At 51.3% G+C, this 18,728-nt stretch overlaps 1 protein-coding gene across 1 annotated transcript; it reads left to right on the top strand.

Annotated features, from left to right (window-relative positions):
• Positions 1-14,000: 14,000 nt before the first annotated feature.
• Positions 14,001-17,397, top strand: FZD2 (frizzled class receptor 2). The gene has a single exon (XM_019752192.3). It carries the CDS (start codon positions 14,340-14,342, stop codon positions 16,038-16,040), a length of 1,701 nt encoding a protein of 566 aa, XP_019607751.1. The 5' UTR covers positions 14,001-14,339; the 3' UTR covers positions 16,041-17,397.
• Positions 17,398-18,728: the final 1,331 nt, after the last annotated feature.

Raw genomic sequence — 18,728 nt, forward strand, 5'->3', positions numbered from 1 at the left:
TTGGAGACCTCTCCCCTCTCCCTCCCTCCCTCCCTCGTACCCGCACCCCCTTCTGAGGAAGGGATCAGACACCAAGGAGTGGATTTGTTGGAGCCTAAAAGGAGCCTCTTGATTCTATTTCCACTTTTACTTTTTCCAAGCTGCACCACCCTACCTCTCTCTGCCTGGATGGTGTTGAATCAGGGCTCCAGGCCCCCTGCCCTACTCTTAGGCCCCCTGAAGGAAGGGGGAGCCCAAATTGTAACACCCAGGGTTAGGCCAGCCAGGGAAGGAGACTTTATCTGAGACAGAGCCTCCTCCGCTCCCTCAGCACCCAGCCCTATACCAACAACTCACCCACGCCTTGTCTTCAGTTCTCTTTCTGAGAACTTCTCTTCCTTCCATCTCTCCCCTCTGACTGATGGAAAAGCTAAGCCTGATTCGGAGAGAGGGTGGCAAGTGGGAAGAGAGGAGGAAGGGGCCATGTGAGTAAAGGCGGGAGTCCCCCAGTCTAGGCAGCCCCAACTTCACCCCACCCTAACCCCTGCTCCTGCTACCCTTGGTCTGGCCCCTTTGGGTGCTTCAATCTTTGGAGAACCCCAGGGAGGCTGGCAGACTAGCAGGAGAGCTGGGGGTGAGGCGGTAAGGAAGGGACTGGAAGCGGGAGGGGAGGAGAGAGATGAGGGAAGGGGCGCCCAGGCCCAGAAGCTGGGTTTGGGAGGTAAGGGCACTTGTCCCTCTCAGCCCCAGGGGTTGCAAAGAATTGCTAATTGCAACTAAATGAGGCCTCCTTGTGGGGGAAGGGGCAGTCTCTCCGCTGTCAGGGGCTACCGCCTCTTTGAGTGCCCGGGTAAGGCCAGGCCAGCCTGCTCTTCTCATGTAAAGCAGCTTTTTGTCTGGGGGAGCCAGGGCTGGGGCCAGGGGATGGGGAAAGGGCCCAAGTCTTTAGCAAGCTTCTTGTTCCCCAGAAAGGGAGAAGGGTGCCGAGGCCTCCTCGGAGTGAGGAAAACCCCCTCCTCCTCTACTCCCAAGCTTTTTACGGTGGGACTTGATGGGGTGCTGCCCAGCAGGCGGGGGTAGGCCTGGGATCCCAGCACCCCCCTTGCCGGGCTGTGGGAAAAAACTGAGCACAAAGAAGGGGGCTGACCCAGCTGAGTTGGGAGACAGGGCAGCTCTGATCCAAGGATGCCCTGAGCCTAAGTACCCATCGCCAGAGCCCCTTCTCCTCAGAGAATGGCCCCAGTGGCCACGTGTACCTTATCTGGTCAGCTGGGCCCCCTTTCAGACTTCCTCATTCACTCTGGCAACCCAACGAACCTTTTGTACTGTGGGGAGTGGGAAGGGTATTAAGGATCTAAGCCTGCTTCCTGCCTGAGCCCAGCCAGGGAGGAGAAAGAATCAAACCTCTGGAGAAATCTTCTGAACATAGGAGCACAGGAATAATGCTTCCAGACCCTGGGGCCACATAACCTTTTAAAGACTGGAGAGTTTTGCCTTCTACTTCAGATGCCTTGTTTTATGAACTTGTATAAACTTGGACAAGAAATTACATAACATATTGAGCCTCAGTTTTCTCATCTATAAAATGGGGGCAATGAGGCCCTTAAGGTCCTTGTGACAATATAGGGAGACACAAAGCACCCCCGCCATGGTAGTCTCTGGTTCTCAGTGTGTTCCCACCCCTTCCTGGGGACACCTTTTCTCCCTCTCTCTTTCTCTTTCTCTCTCTGTCTCTCTGTCTCTCTCTCTCCCTCTCTCTCTCTCTCTCTCTCCCTCTCTCCAGGGAGAACGATATCTTGGTACTTTGCATTCATATAGCACTTTACTGTCCAGAATGCATTTGTCATCTCTTGACAATATGTTAAGTGGAACAGATGTTTTTCTTTTTTGACTGGTGGTGAAACCAAAATTCAGAGGGGAGTTCAGATCCCTTGACTCCTCCCTCAATGCTCATCCCACTCCGTCATGTGGCTCATCCTATCTCACAGATTAAACAGCAGGGCCTTGGGCCAGAGTGAAACCAGCCCTGGCTGTCACAGTCCAGGTACCCCCAGGGTTTCCGTTGCACAGCTTGTCTTGGTGGCTACCTGGGCTCTTCCCCTAAATTGATGCTTGTGTGGTAACTTTAGGACTATGTGGGTCCCCCTTCACTCTGTTCCACATTGGGGTCCCCGAGAAGCAGAGGGCTGGCTAGAGGGTAGGTTTGCCCACCCTGGGAACCTCTAAGATGAAACCTTCCCTCTGGAAGGCAGCAGGGAGACACAGGTGAAACAGCTGGGTAAGTCAGTTCGTTTCCTTCTCCCTTTTCCTACTAGAAGTTTGCTAGCTCATCCAGGAGTGTCTCCTCCCCTTCCTTCTCCCCGTTTTGGGGACTCCATGGTGTCTCCTCATCCCAGTGTGCCTTGGCTGGGCCCCTTGGCCAGATGGAGAGTGCTGACCCCCTGGCTGCCAGACACCCAGGGGCTCCTAATCCCAGAGGGCCTTGGGCAAGGGGCTCTGGCTTTGGGCCAGTGCCTTTCTCACTGCCTGGCTCCCTCCCCACAGGCCCCTAATCCATCTCACCCAGCAGGAAGCCCGTAAGCTGCCTTTTCAGCGGCCTTCCCCAGCCCGCTGTGGGCTCTGTGCCTTTCTATACCACCCTTGGCAGGAGCTGTGTTATACAAGCTGGAGAGAGCGGCCCCTGCAAAGAGGTCATTGTGCCTAAGGCAGCTTCCAGCTCCAGCAGCCTCTGCTCCCTGGTCACCTCCCCAGGGTTTCCCCTCTGATTCACTGCCTGGCCATTTGTGGACACTAACAGCCCTGGCTAACTCATATCAAAGCTCCAGTCTGGGTCCAGGTGGGGGTGGGAATGCTAAGGGGACAGTGGGCAGGGGGCCAGGGTCTGGGGAAGTATGGCAGGCAGGAGGGGGCCCCTCTGGCTCTGTGCCTTCGGTCCTTTTGGCTAGTCTCTCCATCTTTCCTCTGATGCCAGCCCCTGCCCCCAACTCCTCTGAGCTCATTCAGAGCCTTCTCAGACTCAGTGGTGCAGCCTAGACTGAGGACTGGGGGAGACTAGCTCCTGGAGGGGTTATAAGACCCTTCCTGACCACCATAACTTACTGTTTCAGATGGGCGGAGCGAGAAGCCAAAGAGGGAGAAAAAGAGAGCCGAGGGGGTTGGAGACTGACTGAGTTCTTTCTCTCCTCCTGGGTTATATTTGGGTGACTGCTTGTCATTCCTGGGGTGGGGACCTCACAGCTTAGATTATTCTAGGACAGGCTTGACTTCAACCCCCCCCCCCAATCCCATGGCCCCTGCAAGTATACTTTTACTGCTTCTGATTTTTGGCTTAGAAAATATGGTCCTTGTATGGCCTAGTCCCTACCCTGCCCTCAATCCTTCGCTCCCCTCCCTCTTCAGGAAAAAAGTCCCCCCACCTAGGCCCCTTCTCCACAGCCCAAACCCCAGCCCTGCCTCTTAGTCTCCGCTCCAGGAAGCCAGCCTTTCGCTGGCTTGGAGTGGTTAGGGGAGAGTTGGGGGTGCCTCTGGGAGGTCTGTTTGTAGTTCAGATTCTTCTCATTCCAGGCTCAGCAGGCTCTCTAAGGGAAGGGCCAGGAATGGAGGGGGGGGGGGATTCCTTGGGGCACTAGCTGCAGGGAAGGAAAGCTTCCTGGAGAGAGAAGGAAAGTGTGTTTTCTTCTCCTTCCAGTGATCCGCACCCACAAGGTAGGACCTGCTTCTCCCAATTCCATCCTTGGGGTCCCATCAGAAGCTGCCTCAACACGAAGTCCCCGCCCAACAAAAGAAGATATTCAGAGGGCTCAGCTAAGGTCCTTATTTCTTTTTTTGCTTCCTAATGAGTCAGCTCCTCTCCTTTTGGGATGCTCAGAGACGTTTGAAAGAATTGGGGAGGGTGTCAAAAGATAGATGCCTGGAGAGTAACTGGGTCAGCTCCAGCTTCAAAGATACCTTGTCACTCGGTTCCCAAAACTGAAGTCCCCTGTAGATATTGACTTTAACCCAGCATTAGCATATTTGTCCCTCTATACTGCCAGCTCTCAGGCCACAGAATTCCTCAAGGGTTAATCCGAGTGGCCCAGCAATGGGGAAAACCATCCCGAATCCCTCAGGTAGTAGAAGTCTGAATTTCCCTAGAAAACCCCCTCTCCAGATGCCTCTACCTGATCTAGGGAGAGAAGGAAAAACAAATATAAAAGACTTGTATTGAGTGTCCATGAAGTGAAGTTACTGCTCAGTTACCGCCTCATCTAATCCTCCCAACCCTTCGAAAGAGATTAACATCCTCATTTTAGAGATGAAGGGTTTGAGCTTCCACGAGCCTGAGCGACCTGTCCAGCGGATACAGTAAGGAAGTAGACAGCCGCGATGCAAATCTCCTCTGCTTGTGGAGGCCAGTGCTCTGCCCCAGCACCCTGCCTCTTCAGTAGGTCTGCTTCCCTCCCATGCCTCTGTGCAGGCCTTTGGGTGCCCTCTGGTTGACATTCTGCTTCCAGGTTACAGAGCAGCATGTACCACCTTAAGCTTCCCTTCCCAAAATAATTGTCCCTACAAATCCATTTTCTCATTCAAGTCTCACTTCAAAGGGAACAGGACAGATTTATTGTACCTGTTCTACAGATGGAGAAACTGATACTCAGAGAAGCCAAATGACTCCTGAAGGTCAGAGAGCTAATAAGTACCAAGGCGAGGACCCGAGCACTTAGATCTCCTGGGTCCACTTCATACTTTCTCCCCAGGATGTTAAATTTGATTTTCCTTTCACTCCTTCTCAGATTGGCAATTAAATATGGCTCTAAGGAACTGGATAATCTTGTCAAAACTGGAAGCTGGAAACCTGGACCCTAGAAACCTGGCTTACTTATTCTCCTCCTCGGAGCTTAGCATCTCCGCTCCCTAAGTGTGGGTTCCAGAGGTGGGCAAAGCAGTCAGGGAAAGGGAGTCAGGCTGGGTGTCCAGGGCAGGATGCTTGAGTCTTTAGACCACCCAACCTAAGGATTTCTTTAGGCCCTGCCCTACTTATAGAGGGCATTGATTCACTTAATCAATTTTTACTGAGCACGTACTATTTACCACCTATTATAGGCACTAGAGTGTTCACAAAAATTAAGACAGCCTCTGCCCTCAAGAGTCTATCTTGTTGAGAGGGGTTATTAGACATACATAAATAACACATACCAAATGCTAAATGCTATAAGCATGAACCCAGAGAAAGGAGGGCGGGAATAGGAACAGGGAAGCGCCAGAGAGAAGGGGACTTAAGGATTTACAGTGGTGGGAGGGCATTCTGAAAAAGGCCCACAGGGGCAAGGACATAGAATGTGAAAGTACCAAGTGTTCTGCTCTGTCTAGTTTACAGGTAAAGTCAGGATTTGGTGGAAGAAACAAACCATTCTAGGTGCTTTAGGCAGAAGTATATCTAGTGCAGGTGCTTTAGACTGAATTGTGTCCTCCCAAAAGCATATGTTGAGCTCTAAGCCCCAATGTGAATGTGTTTGGAGACAGAGCTTTTAGGAGGTAATTAAGGTTAAATGAGGCCATAAGGATGGAGTCCTAATCTGATGGGTCTGGTGGCCTTCCAAGGAAAAGGAGAGAGATTTCTCTCTTTCTACCTGGACACACCAAGGAAAGGCCATGTGAGCACACCACAAAAAAAGCAGCCATCTGCAAGCCAGGAAGCTAGCCCTCACCAGAACCCAACCCTGCTGGCACCCTGCTCTTGGACTTCCAGCCTCCAGAACTGAGAAGATACATGTCTGTTGCGTCAGCCGCCCAATCTATGGTATTTTGTTACGGTAGCCTGAGCAGACTAAAACAACAAGGAATTAGATGCTTGCAAATTGTTGGATGGGCTAGAGGAGCAGACTTTATCATGACGCCACAGAAATGATCCTCCAGTAGGAGCTAACACCTCTGCCACAATCCGGTAGGCAGAATCAGGAGGCTGCCATCGGGAGTAAGGTCAAAGGTGGAACCCCATAGCCCCACCGGAATCAGTGCCATGCTGCTACTGCTGTCCAAGAGACTGAACACTCGGTGCCGCTGCGGGAAAGATCCCATTCCAGGACCTTGTCTACCAGCAGAAACAGCTGGATCAACAAGAACATGGCGTCCTCTCCCTTCCACCTTCCAAGTCTCAAACGAATGCCTTGTGTATCTAGAGCTCTACCTAGCTGCAAGAGAGGCTGAGATGTGGTTTTTGGCTGTCCAGCTTCTGCAGCACTGGAAGGTACTTAGAAGGAAGTGGGAATGGATGTGCATCTTGTCCACCACAATGTAGCAAGTGCAGAGGAAGTTCATGCTAGAAAAACACATGGGGGTTAGATTTTGAAGGGTGGTTGAGTGAGTTTGGAGTGGGAGATAGAGCAGGATTGGGCGGCTGCCAGGATAAACCGGGTTCTGAAAGCTAACTGAGTGGTCTGGGAAGCAGATCGCCCTACAGTGTGTATAGCAATCACTTGGGGATTGTAAATTCAGATCCTTCGGAGGGCCCAGCAATCTGTATAGCCAATCAGTGAAGCCTGCCACAGCACCGCTTCTCCCATGATTCTGATGCATGGACTCGAGAACATTGTCCTGGAGCAGGACTTCTGATGGGGAGTTCCACACAGTGCTGTACGCTCTGACGAGGTTTGATTTGGGTGGGGGCAAATACCGAGTTAGCCCCTTCCTTTCCTTCCTGAGAGCTGGTCCTGAAGGTTGGATGCGTGGACCCTGAAAAATACTGGTGAGGTAGGGGTACAGGGGAACGGGGCTCTGCTTGGAACCCAGGAGTCCAGGGATTTAAATCTCCACCCTCCCTCTGAGGTGGACTAGCTGATCAATAGTCCAGGAATTTCTTCAGTCATGACCTATTTTCTTCTCTATTCCAACTTAGGCACTGACATTCAGGACCCTTGGGACCCGATTTGGATTGCAGAGGTTCCATTAGCGAGCACCTTAAAACTTGAGGAGTTTAAGGATTTGCTAGAGAAGGAGCAAGGTGAAACAGAAACAGGTGACAGAGAGGAAGGGAGGAGAGATGGCACTGCCATCCAACATGGCCTTGAGTCCCCACTGGAACTCAGTGTTTTTCAGAATCCACATTGAATTTCAACACAAAATGATTTAGTAAAATAGATTTTCCTTTTCTTTCTCAGCCATTTTCTCTTCTTGGCTCTTACTCCCCATCCCTGGCCCCAACCCCCCAGTTCTGAGGGAAAGACCACAGACAGATGAAGTCCTGGCTTCCTCTCCTTAGCCCAGCCCCACATCTCTGGGGAAGGGGTCTCTCCAAGCCAGAGCAGGGCCGAGGCTATGGGGCCAGGCTGCCTGGGCCGAGGGGTGTTCTTCCTTCCCAGGGGGCCCCTCCCACACCCAGCTCCAGAAACCCAGGGTCCCCTTTAGAAGCATCTGCAGCCCAACTTAGCCAGGGTCCCCCAGGCTGATTCTCCCAGGACAAGAACAGGCTTTCAGGCTGGGGGGAGGGAGTCAGCACTCCTACCCCCCAGTTAACACCACAAAGCAATGTCCAGGGAAGGAGGGGGAGTGGGCAGGGCTGGGGGGTTGGTTAGAGAGCCAGGTCCTTGCTAGTAAATCAAAGTTGGTTTCCCAGATGGAGCTGCAGCCGCTTTGATTTCTCAAGTCGCCCCCCTCCCCCTCTGCCTCCCCTCACCCCCAGCTCCATGGTTTCAATTCCTCCCTGAAAAGCAGTGGGGCCTCCTTTCAAACCAGACCAGCTCCTCCAACTCCCAACAACAGCTTAAGTTACAGGAAAGAGAAAGGGGAGGGGGTGAGGTGGCCCAGCCTGGAGGAAAAGGAGAGAAATTCTGGGAGAAGCGAAGGGGACAAGGAAGAATGAAAAGAAAGAAAGATAAAGAAAGAGGGAAAAGAAAGAGCAAGTTAGGAGATGGAGTGCAGCCAGGAATGAAAGTGTGTGCTCTGCTGGAGCAGGAGGGGAGCCCCAACTGGGAAACAAACCTATCAGTCCTCCTTCCTCAGTGAGTACCCCCACACGCATCACTCCTGACAACCCCTCCACATCTACAAATCTATGATTCAAGTTCTCCCATTCCTCTCCTCTTGGCATTAGGTTCTAGAAGCTTCCAAGACACAAAATATCTGACTCATTCATTCCCACCACGCTTATTTCCTGGGCCAATAAGGCACAGTCACACCTAAGAACCTCATTAACTAACTCAGCATTGATTTTTCAGCTTCCCCCCCCCCCCCTGCCCACACCTTGCTTTTGCTGGGTCTAGGCAGGTGCTAATTAAAGTCCTTAATTAATAGATGTTATATTTGTTTAATCCTTTTGTGGCCCATTTTGCCATCCAGAGACCCTGGAGAAGGGTGCTGGAGAGATAAAGGGGATAACACCTGTACTCTGCCAACTCTACACTCTGCCTCTGTCCCCATAGCCCGGGGCAGCCTTGGAACTTGTCAGGGGGTGGGATGAGGTGCTGTAGGGGACATACAAGTGGGGACTCTAGGAGTTCTAGGCCCGATTATTCTGTGTCGGACTCGAAGGGCCGGTTCCCTGAGAGCTCAATGGAGGGTGGATTCCAGTTCTTGGCGGCCAGGCTCAGGGAGAGAGCAGGATGGGAAGATTCTCACAGAGCCGAGGAACACCTTGCGGGCTGGGGAAGGGGATAGCTAAGTAGATTCTCTGAAGGCTCAAACCTGTTTTCCACAGAGGGTCTAGGACCTACCCCACTGAGAGTAGAGTATTTTTGTTACTCAAAGAATAAAACCTCTAAGGATCTCAAAGTATCTGAAAAGAGGTTCTCTTCCTCACTCCTCCCACTCCTAAACAGACACACGCACACCCCTTCCCCTCTAGGATGGAGGGACGCCAGTGCTTCGGGAAGGAAAGAGTACCAACCTAAGACTGAGGAAACAAAGAGGGGACCCATAACTCTACTAGGAAGCATGAATTTTCTGGAAGGAAGGTGTTCTAACAGGAAAGAAGCAAGGAGACAGGGACGCATACAGTTACCTAAACTCATCCCCTTGGCAAGTGAAAAGGGAAAGGCCAGAGACAACAGGATTTTTGCGTAGGAGTGGGGAGCCTGGGGCAGAGCCCCCATGTTTCCTTAGTTGGGAGAAGTCCCTGTGCTTTCCTAAGCGTGCCTGCGGTGGGCTGGTTGTCATTTTCCTTCTCTGTAACACACAAGCCTTTCACCTTGTCAAGGTCGCATCAAGCAGGGACCGTTTCAATGATCCAAACATTAGTCTCACAGCCCCCTACCTCTGGCCCAAAGGTAAAATCAATCAATGTTTTTCTGATCCTCATACAGATGAAGGAGCAGAAGTTAAGGAAGGAAAAATGACTTGCCTAAGGCTCCTCAGCAGGTGTGGGGTGGAGCCAAGCCTGCAGCCCGCACATTCTGAGCCCCAGACCAGGTTTCCTTCCTCTCCACCAGCTATTTGGTCTGCTCTTCCGTCAGGCTGTGATTTCTACTGCCGCAGACCATCCCACGGAATGGAGTGTGTAGCGTCTTTACAGGGGGCACTCAACAATTATTCCATATATCAGATTTGTAAGCCAAGAAATGATTGACAGTCGTGCCCCAGGATTTGGGGGAGAAGTGACATTGGCACTGTGCCCTGGGGACACTTAGGCTCCCAGTCCACAGCAGGAGCCCAAGACCAATGAGAAATGTTTCTCAGGGTGGAACAGCAGCCCGATTTTCCATCAGATGGTTGTCCCCTAGACTGTAAGCTCCCTGAAGCTGGAGCCTGGGTCTCTGCAGACTTTGTAGGCTTGCATATAATTTATTGGATATAAGTAATAGCTATGATTTACCAAACCTTTAACCTACGAGCAGATCAAGTGAGTGCCATATGCCATATCATTTAATTCTCACAACTGAAACAAGGTAAATACTAATTCTGACTTGAAGCTCCCAGACCAGCAATAACAAGCCTGTGACATTCTCTTCTGGCCCGACCACTCCTTTTCAGTCTCCTTCCTCCACAGTCTCATGGTCCTTAAATGTTGGCATCCCCAAGCTTTGGTCTTTCCACCAAATCCGCCTTCCCTAGGTGACTCCAACTGTAGGCTAAAGGTATGAATCTAAGTCTAGCCCAGAGCTCGAGCCTCCTGGGTTCTGGGCACCTTCCCCTGGACATACCACAGACTTGACCTGGCTTAACTGTGCTCATCATCTACCCTGTCCCTGTATTTTCTAGCCTGGTTAATGACATCAGGCCATCTAGGTCAGAAACCTGGGTTGGGCCCTCCCTTCTCTCCTCTGCCTCTACACTGCCACAGCTCAGTTCATACCCTCACCGTCTCTCACCTGGTCTCTTGCAATCTATTCCTCATTGGTACCTCTGACTCAGCCAAGGCATGCTCGTCACAGCTGCCCAAATGCACTCTCTAAAACTTAAGTGTGACCACTTCCCTTCCCTAAACACTCCAGTGTTTCTCCATCTCCAGGAGGTCAGACTGTGTACATGGTATCTAAGGTTCCTGCTTATTTAAAACCTCGTCTGCCATCACTCTCCCAGATGTACATGGGGCTCTAAGAGGGCTAAAATACTTGTACACTTGTACTCCCCACCCATTCCATCTATTTCACCCCACCGTAAGATTGTGGGTTCATATTTCTACAGCTAGTACCTTACACATGGTCCGCAGGGCCCTGTGGGTCTGATACTTGTTGGCCTCTCTTTTCCTCATCCTACTTTACTCCTCACTCCAACTACACAGGCCTCCATTGCGTCCCCCAACTCAGAGTCTCTCCCCCACTATGCTTTTCCATCACCATGGACTTTCCCTTCACAGCACCAAATCCTGTGGCAATTTTACATCCGTTTAAGTGACTATCTGATGGATGTGAGTCTCTCTCACCAGAATATAAGCTCCACAGGAACAGGGGTTCGGTCTGGTGGTCAACATATATTTGTTAAGTGCATAGAAGCGCACAATTCTTATAGACAGACAGTAGGGGTTGTGTGGTGTAGGAGACAGAACACAGCTTTAAGAGCCAAGCAAGCCTGGGTTTAAGTCATAGCTCTGCCACTTCCTACGTGACCTGGAGAAAGTGGGCAAGTTTCACCTAAGGTCCAATTCTTCACCGTAAACAAAATGCAGCACCTACTTTGTAGGCATATACATGATGTACGGGCAATGCTTAGCAGGAGCTCAATAAATGGGCAATTACCCTAGGGACCCAAGGATGTTTGCTGAATGAATATTAATTAATGTAGCTTTTTGGTTTTGAAAGGTGCTTTATGATTGTTATGACATTTATTTTTGTCATTCAGAAAGATTTTTGATGTGTAGTCGCATATTTTAAAAAATCTGTTGGTTTATCCCCACTCTGCAGATGGGAAAACAGATTCAAAGAAGTGAAGTGACTGTTCCAAGGCCATGCTGCTAGTGGTAGTTAGAGATCAGGTCCAGGTCAATGTTCAAGTTAATTAAAAAAGAAATATCAGAACTAAGTGCTGTATCTATCAAATGACATCATGAAGTGTTTAAATAGAATCTGTTAATGTCCTTTAGTTACGGAATTGTTTTAATCAAAAGGCAGGTTGGCGGAGTGGAAAGTGCTGTGGGTAGGCCTGCCGTCTGAAGATGCAGCCTGTGGTCTTGTTCACCCCCAAGTCCCTCACATGGAGGACAAGAGTAATCATGAAATATCGTGATTTAAATTTCATGTAAAAATACTAGATATATGTAAGATCTTCATAGAATCACTTTCTTCTGGGATACTATAAACTCTTAAAGGGCAGGGATGCTGTCATTTTCCTGTATGTCCCCCACAGCACCAACCACAGTGGTTTGAAATAAGAAAACCCCATAAAAGTGTGTTGAAGGTGTGAAAGACTGAGTGAATGAAAGAATGTCTTTTATTTTTTCCAGTTCCAGCTCTCCCTTTGCCTTGGGGGTGGCTGGGGAAGGATAACTGTCACTCAAGCCTGACCCTAGGGCAGGAAAACAGGTTTGTCATGGAAGGAAATCGAAGATGCTGCATTTCCATTAGAGATTTGCTTTCCATTTCCTATGGGACTCGGCTTCCTAAGTGGAGTGTAGAAACCTATCTTATTCCTGTTTGTTTTCACTGCTCAGCTTTGAGGCTTGGTACTAACTTCAGGATGCCTCGGAGGGAGGTAGAGTAGGATGGAAGGTCTGAAGGAACAGCACCTCAGGCTTAGTTTGGGCCCTGCAGGGCAGGAGAGCATAACTTTTCCATCCCCAGATGGCTCCGGGACGGAAGTGGACTTATGGGTGGAATGGAGAGCAAAGGCATATCCTCCTGATTTTGAAGGAAAACTTCCTAAAGTAATGAAAAGTCAACTTCTCCAGGATACAATAAAAAGTATTTTCACGTTATAAAAAACCTGAAAAATCTGTACTGTATATCATTCAATCAAGAAAAGAAAAAACAAATCCTGTCAAACCTGTATCCATTGTATGAATCCACCTAGAATTTTCTTTCCTTCTCCCTACTCCTTTCTTCTTTCTTTCCCTTACATTTCTTTTTGTTGTTGTTTGTAAAGCAATCCTTTTCTAGATCAGAGCAAGAAACAGTTCTCCAGGCTCGGAGGATTTGGCCCATACTGAGAAGCAAAGGGTTTTTCTAAACTCAATTTTCTTTCTTCTTTTTAAGTAACCACCGCCCCCCCTTCCCTAGGGAGAGACAATAGAAATAATTGATCCATCATCCAGTACCAGGCCCAGGAGATTTACATGCAAATCCTCCCTCTCCCCGCAAAACTCCCCTCTCAAATTTAAAATCCTAGAAGGGGAAAAAAGAAAAAAATCTTTAAACTAGCAGGAACCCTGCTGACCACTGCCACCCACCCAAAACCAGGTGAGAGATGGGGGAGGGTGATAATCCACAACAAACCCCATTCTCCTCCCTCACCACTCACACCACCACTCACATCATCCCTTTCTGCTGTGGAATCACTTAAGATTTGGGTAAAACTCTCCTCTCTCCCAGGAGACAATAATCTGGAAGCTTTTAGGGAGCGGAGGCAAAACTGGGGAGAGAGAAGGAAAATTCCCCCAAACGGCCTAAGAAAGTCATCTCTTCACCCAAAACAACCCATCACCCCCCACCCCCCACCATTAACCTTCGATTAAGACCTCCTCTTTATGGCAACTAAACTTTACTTTGCATAATTAAGATTTGCCTCGGAAGGGGGAGGGAGAAGCCGCAGCTCCCGACCATTCTCCTCCACCTCACCCCTCTCACACCCCCGCCCAACCCTCCAGCTCCGGGCCTCTAAGTTCCTGAGTTTTCTCACTTTGAGGTGCCACCGAACACAAAGAACCATAATGGGCTCCTTTGTGCTCGCTACGGGGCAATTACGCCCTGGAGTCCAGGCCCCTTTAAGAGGCTCTTAAAGAGACAGGCTCTCATTTTTCAGAGGGTTATTTAAGGGTGTGTGTAGGGGGAGGGGCGAGGCAAACTCCTAGGGGTCTACATATAGAGTGAAGTGAAACTTTTGTTTGGACTCCATGAGAAGGGACTGAGAGAAAAGTCTTTGTGAGCTGTTAGTTTTTTAAATGTCTCTCTCTTAAAAAAAATTTTTTTTTAACTTGAGATTTTTCACTTGATCTGAAAAATTGAACTGAAATAGGTGGGGTTCGAGGAGCAGGGGCGGAGGCAAGGATTTAAAGAGGCCCTACCCTGAAGAGCGCCTTGGCCCCCGGAAGAAAAGTGATCCAGGGTTGAGTGGCTTGGGTCCGCGGCAGTTCTGGGGAATGCGTGTCGCCGGATCTCACCGCCGCGACTCCGGAGAAATCCCGTGCTGGGCAAACAGCCCTTAATATAATAATAGCTTGTCTCTTTAAAAGCAAAAGGAGGGGGGAAAGTTTTGTTGGCATCTGGTTTCTGAGCTCATTATGTTGTGGTCGACCAATCCAGCCCTCGGGGCTGGTCCTGGGGTTTAAATCTGATTGGCCAAGAGCACATTTTGGGATGGTACTTAGAGCTCGACGGGGCGGTTTCAAGGTTCCCTTTTTTGGGGGGCTGAGGAGAGGGCGGGGCTGCTGGCGGGGGCCCCCTTGAAACCGACTAATTGGGATCGGAGAGGCCGAGGTGAGGGCTGGAGGAAGGCACAAAGGAGTTGCTGGGCGGAGAAGGGAGGGGAGAGGCGAGAGGAGGAGGAAGAAGAGGAGAGAGGGCAAGCCGCGCGCGGTGGCTCCGGCTGCTCAGTCCGACCGCGGCGAGCTAGCGGGCAGGCGCGCCGCCCCCTCCCCCGCCCGGCCTCCCCAACTCTGCGGCCGCAAGCAAAGTTTGCAAAGAGGCGCGGGAGGCGGCGGCCGCGCGGCAAGGCGGCGGAGGGGAAGGAGCGCGGTCTCGGGGCTGGGGGCGGGGGCGGGGGGGCGCCGGGGAGCTGGGTGGGGGGCGGCGGCCAGCATGCGGCCCCGCAGCGCCCTGCCCCGCCTGCTGCTGCCGCTGCTGCTGCTACTGCCCGCCGCGGGGCCGGCCCAGTTCCACGGGGAGAAGGGCATCTCCATCCCGGACCACGGCTTCTGCCAACCCATCTCCATCCCGCTGTGCACGGACATCGCCTACAACCAGACCATCATGCCCAACCTTCTGGGCCATACGAACCAGGAGGACGCGGGCCTGGAGGTGCACCAGTTCTACCCGTTGGTGAAGGTGCAGTGCTCGCCCGAACTGCGCTTCTTCCTGTGCTCCATGTACGCACCGGTGTGCACCGTGTTGGAGCAGGCCATCCCGCCGTGCCGCTCTATCTGCGAGCGCGCGCGCCAGGGCTGCGAGGCACTCATGAACAAGTTCGGTTTCCAGTGGCCCGAGCGCCTGCGCTGCGAGCACTTCCCGCGCCACGGTGCGGAGCAGATCTGCGTGGGCCAGAACCACTCGGAGGACGGCTCGCCAGCACTGCTCACCACCGCACCACCGCCCGGCTTGCAGCCGGGTGCTGGGGGCACCCCGGGCGGCCCGGGCGGCGGCGGCTCGCCCCCGCGTTACGCCACGCTGGAGCACCCGTTCCACTGCCCGCGCGTCCTCAAGGTGCCGTCCTATCTCAGCTACAAGTTCCTGGGCGAGCGCGATTGCGCGGCGCCCTGCGAGCCCGCGCGGCCGGATGGCTCTATGTTCTTCTCGCAAGAGGAGACGCGCTTCGCGCGCCTCTGGATTCTCACCTGGTCAGTGCTGTGCTGCGCCTCCACCTTCTTCACCGTCACCACGTACCTGGTGGACATGCAGCGCTTCCGCTACCCCGAGCGGCCCATCATTTTTCTGTCTGGCTGCTACACTATGGTGTCCGTGGCCTACATCGCGGGCTTCGTTCTCCAAGAGCGCGTGGTGTGCAACGAGCGCTTCTCCGAGGACGGCTACCGCACGGTGGTACAGGGCACCAAGAAGGAGGGCTGCACCATCCTCTTCATGATGCTCTACTTCTTCAGCATGGCCAGTTCCATCTGGTGGGTCATCCTGTCGCTCACCTGGTTCCTGGCAGCGGGCATGAAGTGGGGTCACGAGGCCATCGAGGCCAACTCGCAGTACTTTCATCTGGCCGCGTGGGCCGTGCCGGCGGTCAAAACGATCACTATCCTGGCCATGGGCCAGATTGACGGCGACCTGCTGAGTGGCGTGTGCTTCGTGGGCCTCAACAGCCTGGACCCGCTGCGGGGCTTCGTGCTGGCGCCTCTCTTCGTGTATCTGTTCATAGGCACGTCCTTCCTCCTAGCCGGTTTCGTGTCACTCTTCCGCATCCGTACCATCATGAAGCACGACGGCACCAAGACCGAGAAGCTGGAGCGGCTTATGGTGCGCATCGGCGTCTTCTCGGTGCTCTACACGGTGCCCGCCACCATCGTCATCGCCTGCTACTTCTACGAGCAGGCCTTCCGCGAGCACTGGGAGCGCTCGTGGGTGAGCCAGCATTGCAAGAGCCTGGCCATCCCGTGCCCGGCGCACTACACGCCGCGCATGTCGCCCGACTTCACCGTCTATATGATCAAATACCTCATGACGCTCATCGTGGGCATCACGTCGGGCTTCTGGATCTGGTCTGGCAAGACGCTGCACTCGTGGAGGAAGTTCTACACGCGTCTCACCAACAGCCGGCACGGCGAGACCACAGTGTGAGGGGGTGTCCCCAGGCCAGAGCGGCAGTGCGCTTTCCTCCGCCCGGGGGGGCTCCTACAGACTCCTTATTTTATTTTTTTAAATAAAGAACAATCGAAACCATTTCTTTTTTAGGTCGCTTTTTAAAGATAACTCTGCCCAACACCCCACCAGGTTTGTAATTAAAATTGTAAATAGTCTTTGTAAATTTAATTATATATTTTCTATTTAAAAGAAAAAAGAAAAAAAAGGAGCAACGAGGGGCGCCAGGGCTGAGGAAAGGGGGGTGGGAGGAGTTGAGGGGGTTCTCGCCGTTCCTCAGTGCCCTTTCAAACACCACCCCCCACTTTGGTTCGGAGTTTTTGGTGATTTGGCAGGCCTGGGCCAGCTGGAAGAGGTGTTGGCTGGTTTGTTACATTCAACTTCTAAAGCCACATCTGTGAGCCTTCTCACTGACGCTGGGCCTGGGGAAGCTGTTGGATACTTTTGAACAAGACTTAGTTGGATTCTCGTTTTATTTTCCTTCCCCCCTTTCTCTTCGCACTTGTCCTGTCTCCTTCACTCGATCGTTGGAACCCTCCCAACGGAGATGAAGACGTGGAAGAAAAAAAAAAACCAAACCAACGGGTGGGGTGGTGGGGAGAGGGCAGAGAGCGTGTGTGGAATGGCCTCCACCCCGCTGGCCCACTACCCTGCAGGCAGGAAGATCTTTCTCCGTGACTTTTCAGCTTGCTGCCTCAAGCGCTTGGAGTGAGCCGAAAGTGCTTTGTGAAGTGTATTTTGAAACAAATACACCCCCCCATACACACATACACAAACACACACACACACACACAAAACCTTGAGTACTGATCGTGACCGCTTCCACTTTTAGGAGGAGCATTAATTCGCAAATATTGGGGTTTGATGATGCACTTGCATCTTTCCCCTTTCCGCTGCAGACTGCTCCCCGCCCGCTCCCCCCACCCCTTCAACCGAATATCTTCTCTGGCATACAGGTTAGCAGTTTGTGGGTTGGTTTGTGTGTTATGTGTGGGTTTTTGTTGCTTGGGTTTTCTTTTTCTTTTTTTTTTTTTTTTCAAAAAGCAATAAAAATGGGTTGGGTTGGAGGGAGGGGACTGATGGGCTGGTGGGATTTTTAGTTTTCCTTTGACAAAAGACTGGTTTCTTTTCAAACTTGTCCAGAAAGAAGAAGAAGAAAAAAAGTGGGTATCTTTGCTTTGGAAGAAGGCTCTGGGCAGGCTCTTTGTGACTGTGGGGGTGGGGTTGAGTGTTTACATGACATTCTATATCTCAAGATTGATAGAATGTTTATAACAGATGTTTCTTATCTTCCCTCTACCCCCCACAAATAAAAGTCAAGACTTTTCTTAAAGTATCTTTGACACTGGTATGAGAATTGCAGTTTCCAATACACATAATTTCCCCCAACTATTTGGCATATTTTAGAATTTTAACTCCAAAGGATTGATTTGAGGGTCAAGGGGGTGGGTGGAACAAGTATGCCACAGAACTCAATTTTTCACCATCTCCTGTTTCTTGATAATAGTGCAAATTAGAAGCTAATAATCATAATAATAAAGTGCATTTAATTATCTTCTAGCAATCTAGCCCTTTAATTGTATTTAACAGGGTTGTAACTTTTTATTAGTTTAACCAAACCACACCTCCTTCCCTTCCTTCTCCCCCCCCTCCCTCCCCCCCCCCCACCTACTTGGTTGGGGATGAGGTGGAGAAGAGGTTCCCTGCCCCAGACCTTGTTTTTTTTTAGCTAAATGGTGATGGGGAATATGGTGCCTTAACCCCCTTTGTTAGCAGTCTTTGGGAGGAGGGAGAAAGTAAGTTAGACCCCTACTTTAGTGTTTGCGTGTGTTAGTTTATGTTGGGGGAGGGGATCTGGAAATGTTTGGTGGTAATTGAAGTCGTATGTGGGGCTTTGTTTGGAATTGTATGAAGTCTGGGGATTTCAGCAGAGCCCCCTTCCCAAAATATATAACCTTCCCCCAAGTCATTTATGCTGATGGCCAACATTACACGTTAAAACTAGCTTTTCTCAAATGGTGATGTGTGTATGAAGTCCCAACCTGAGAGTCCCTCAACTATCAAAGAAGCAGGCTAGGAAGGTGTCACCGCCCTGTAGCTCCATTTGTTGCAAAATTCTAAAGGAACCCCACAAGGGCTGCAGGAAAGAGTTAAATTACAAACAAATTGTGAGTCCCTCTCCTGGAAAGAATGGTGAAAGCCTGTGATTGGGGGGTGAGGGGTGGATTTTCCAGTGGCTGGGATGGAACCTAGTGGGAAGAGGAGTGCTGGTCTCTGTTGAAGATTTGGGGAGGAACTTCCCCCACCTCTAAGCCCCCAGAACCCCAGCTCTGTGTGCTTTAGGTACATTTTTCAGGGAACCCCCATGCTTTCAGTGGGAGGAGATGGTAGACTAGCAGTAATAACCTTTTCCTTCCCCAAGTGTGGGTGGGAGGGAGGGAACTTTGGTAAAGATTGTTCTCAACTCCTTAAAATCTCCTGCCAGTAGGGGAAGAGGGCTGGAGAAAACGGGGGGGGGGGGGGGGGGGGAGTTTTATGGTGTGGGAAGGAGGATAGATGATAATTGCCTCATGGAAAGGAAAGTTCTTCTAGATGTCCTTCCCTTCTCCAAAGGGGTAGCCTTACAGAAAGTAGTAGGGAACTCCCTCCCTAGCTGCTCTCATTGCG

This window comes from Rhinolophus sinicus, chromosome 12 (genome assembly GCF_057876585.1).
Source record: "Rhinolophus sinicus isolate RSI-liver-muscle chromosome 12, RSI-T2T, whole genome shotgun sequence".
In the NCBI taxonomy this organism is placed as follows: Eukaryota; Metazoa; Chordata; class Mammalia; order Chiroptera; family Rhinolophidae; genus Rhinolophus; species Rhinolophus sinicus.

Coding starts and splice junctions, on each gene's coding strand:
- FZD2 (XM_019752192.3), top strand. CDS start 14,340: ATGCGGCCCCGCAGCGCCCTGCCCCGCCTGCTGCTGCCGCTGCTGCTG.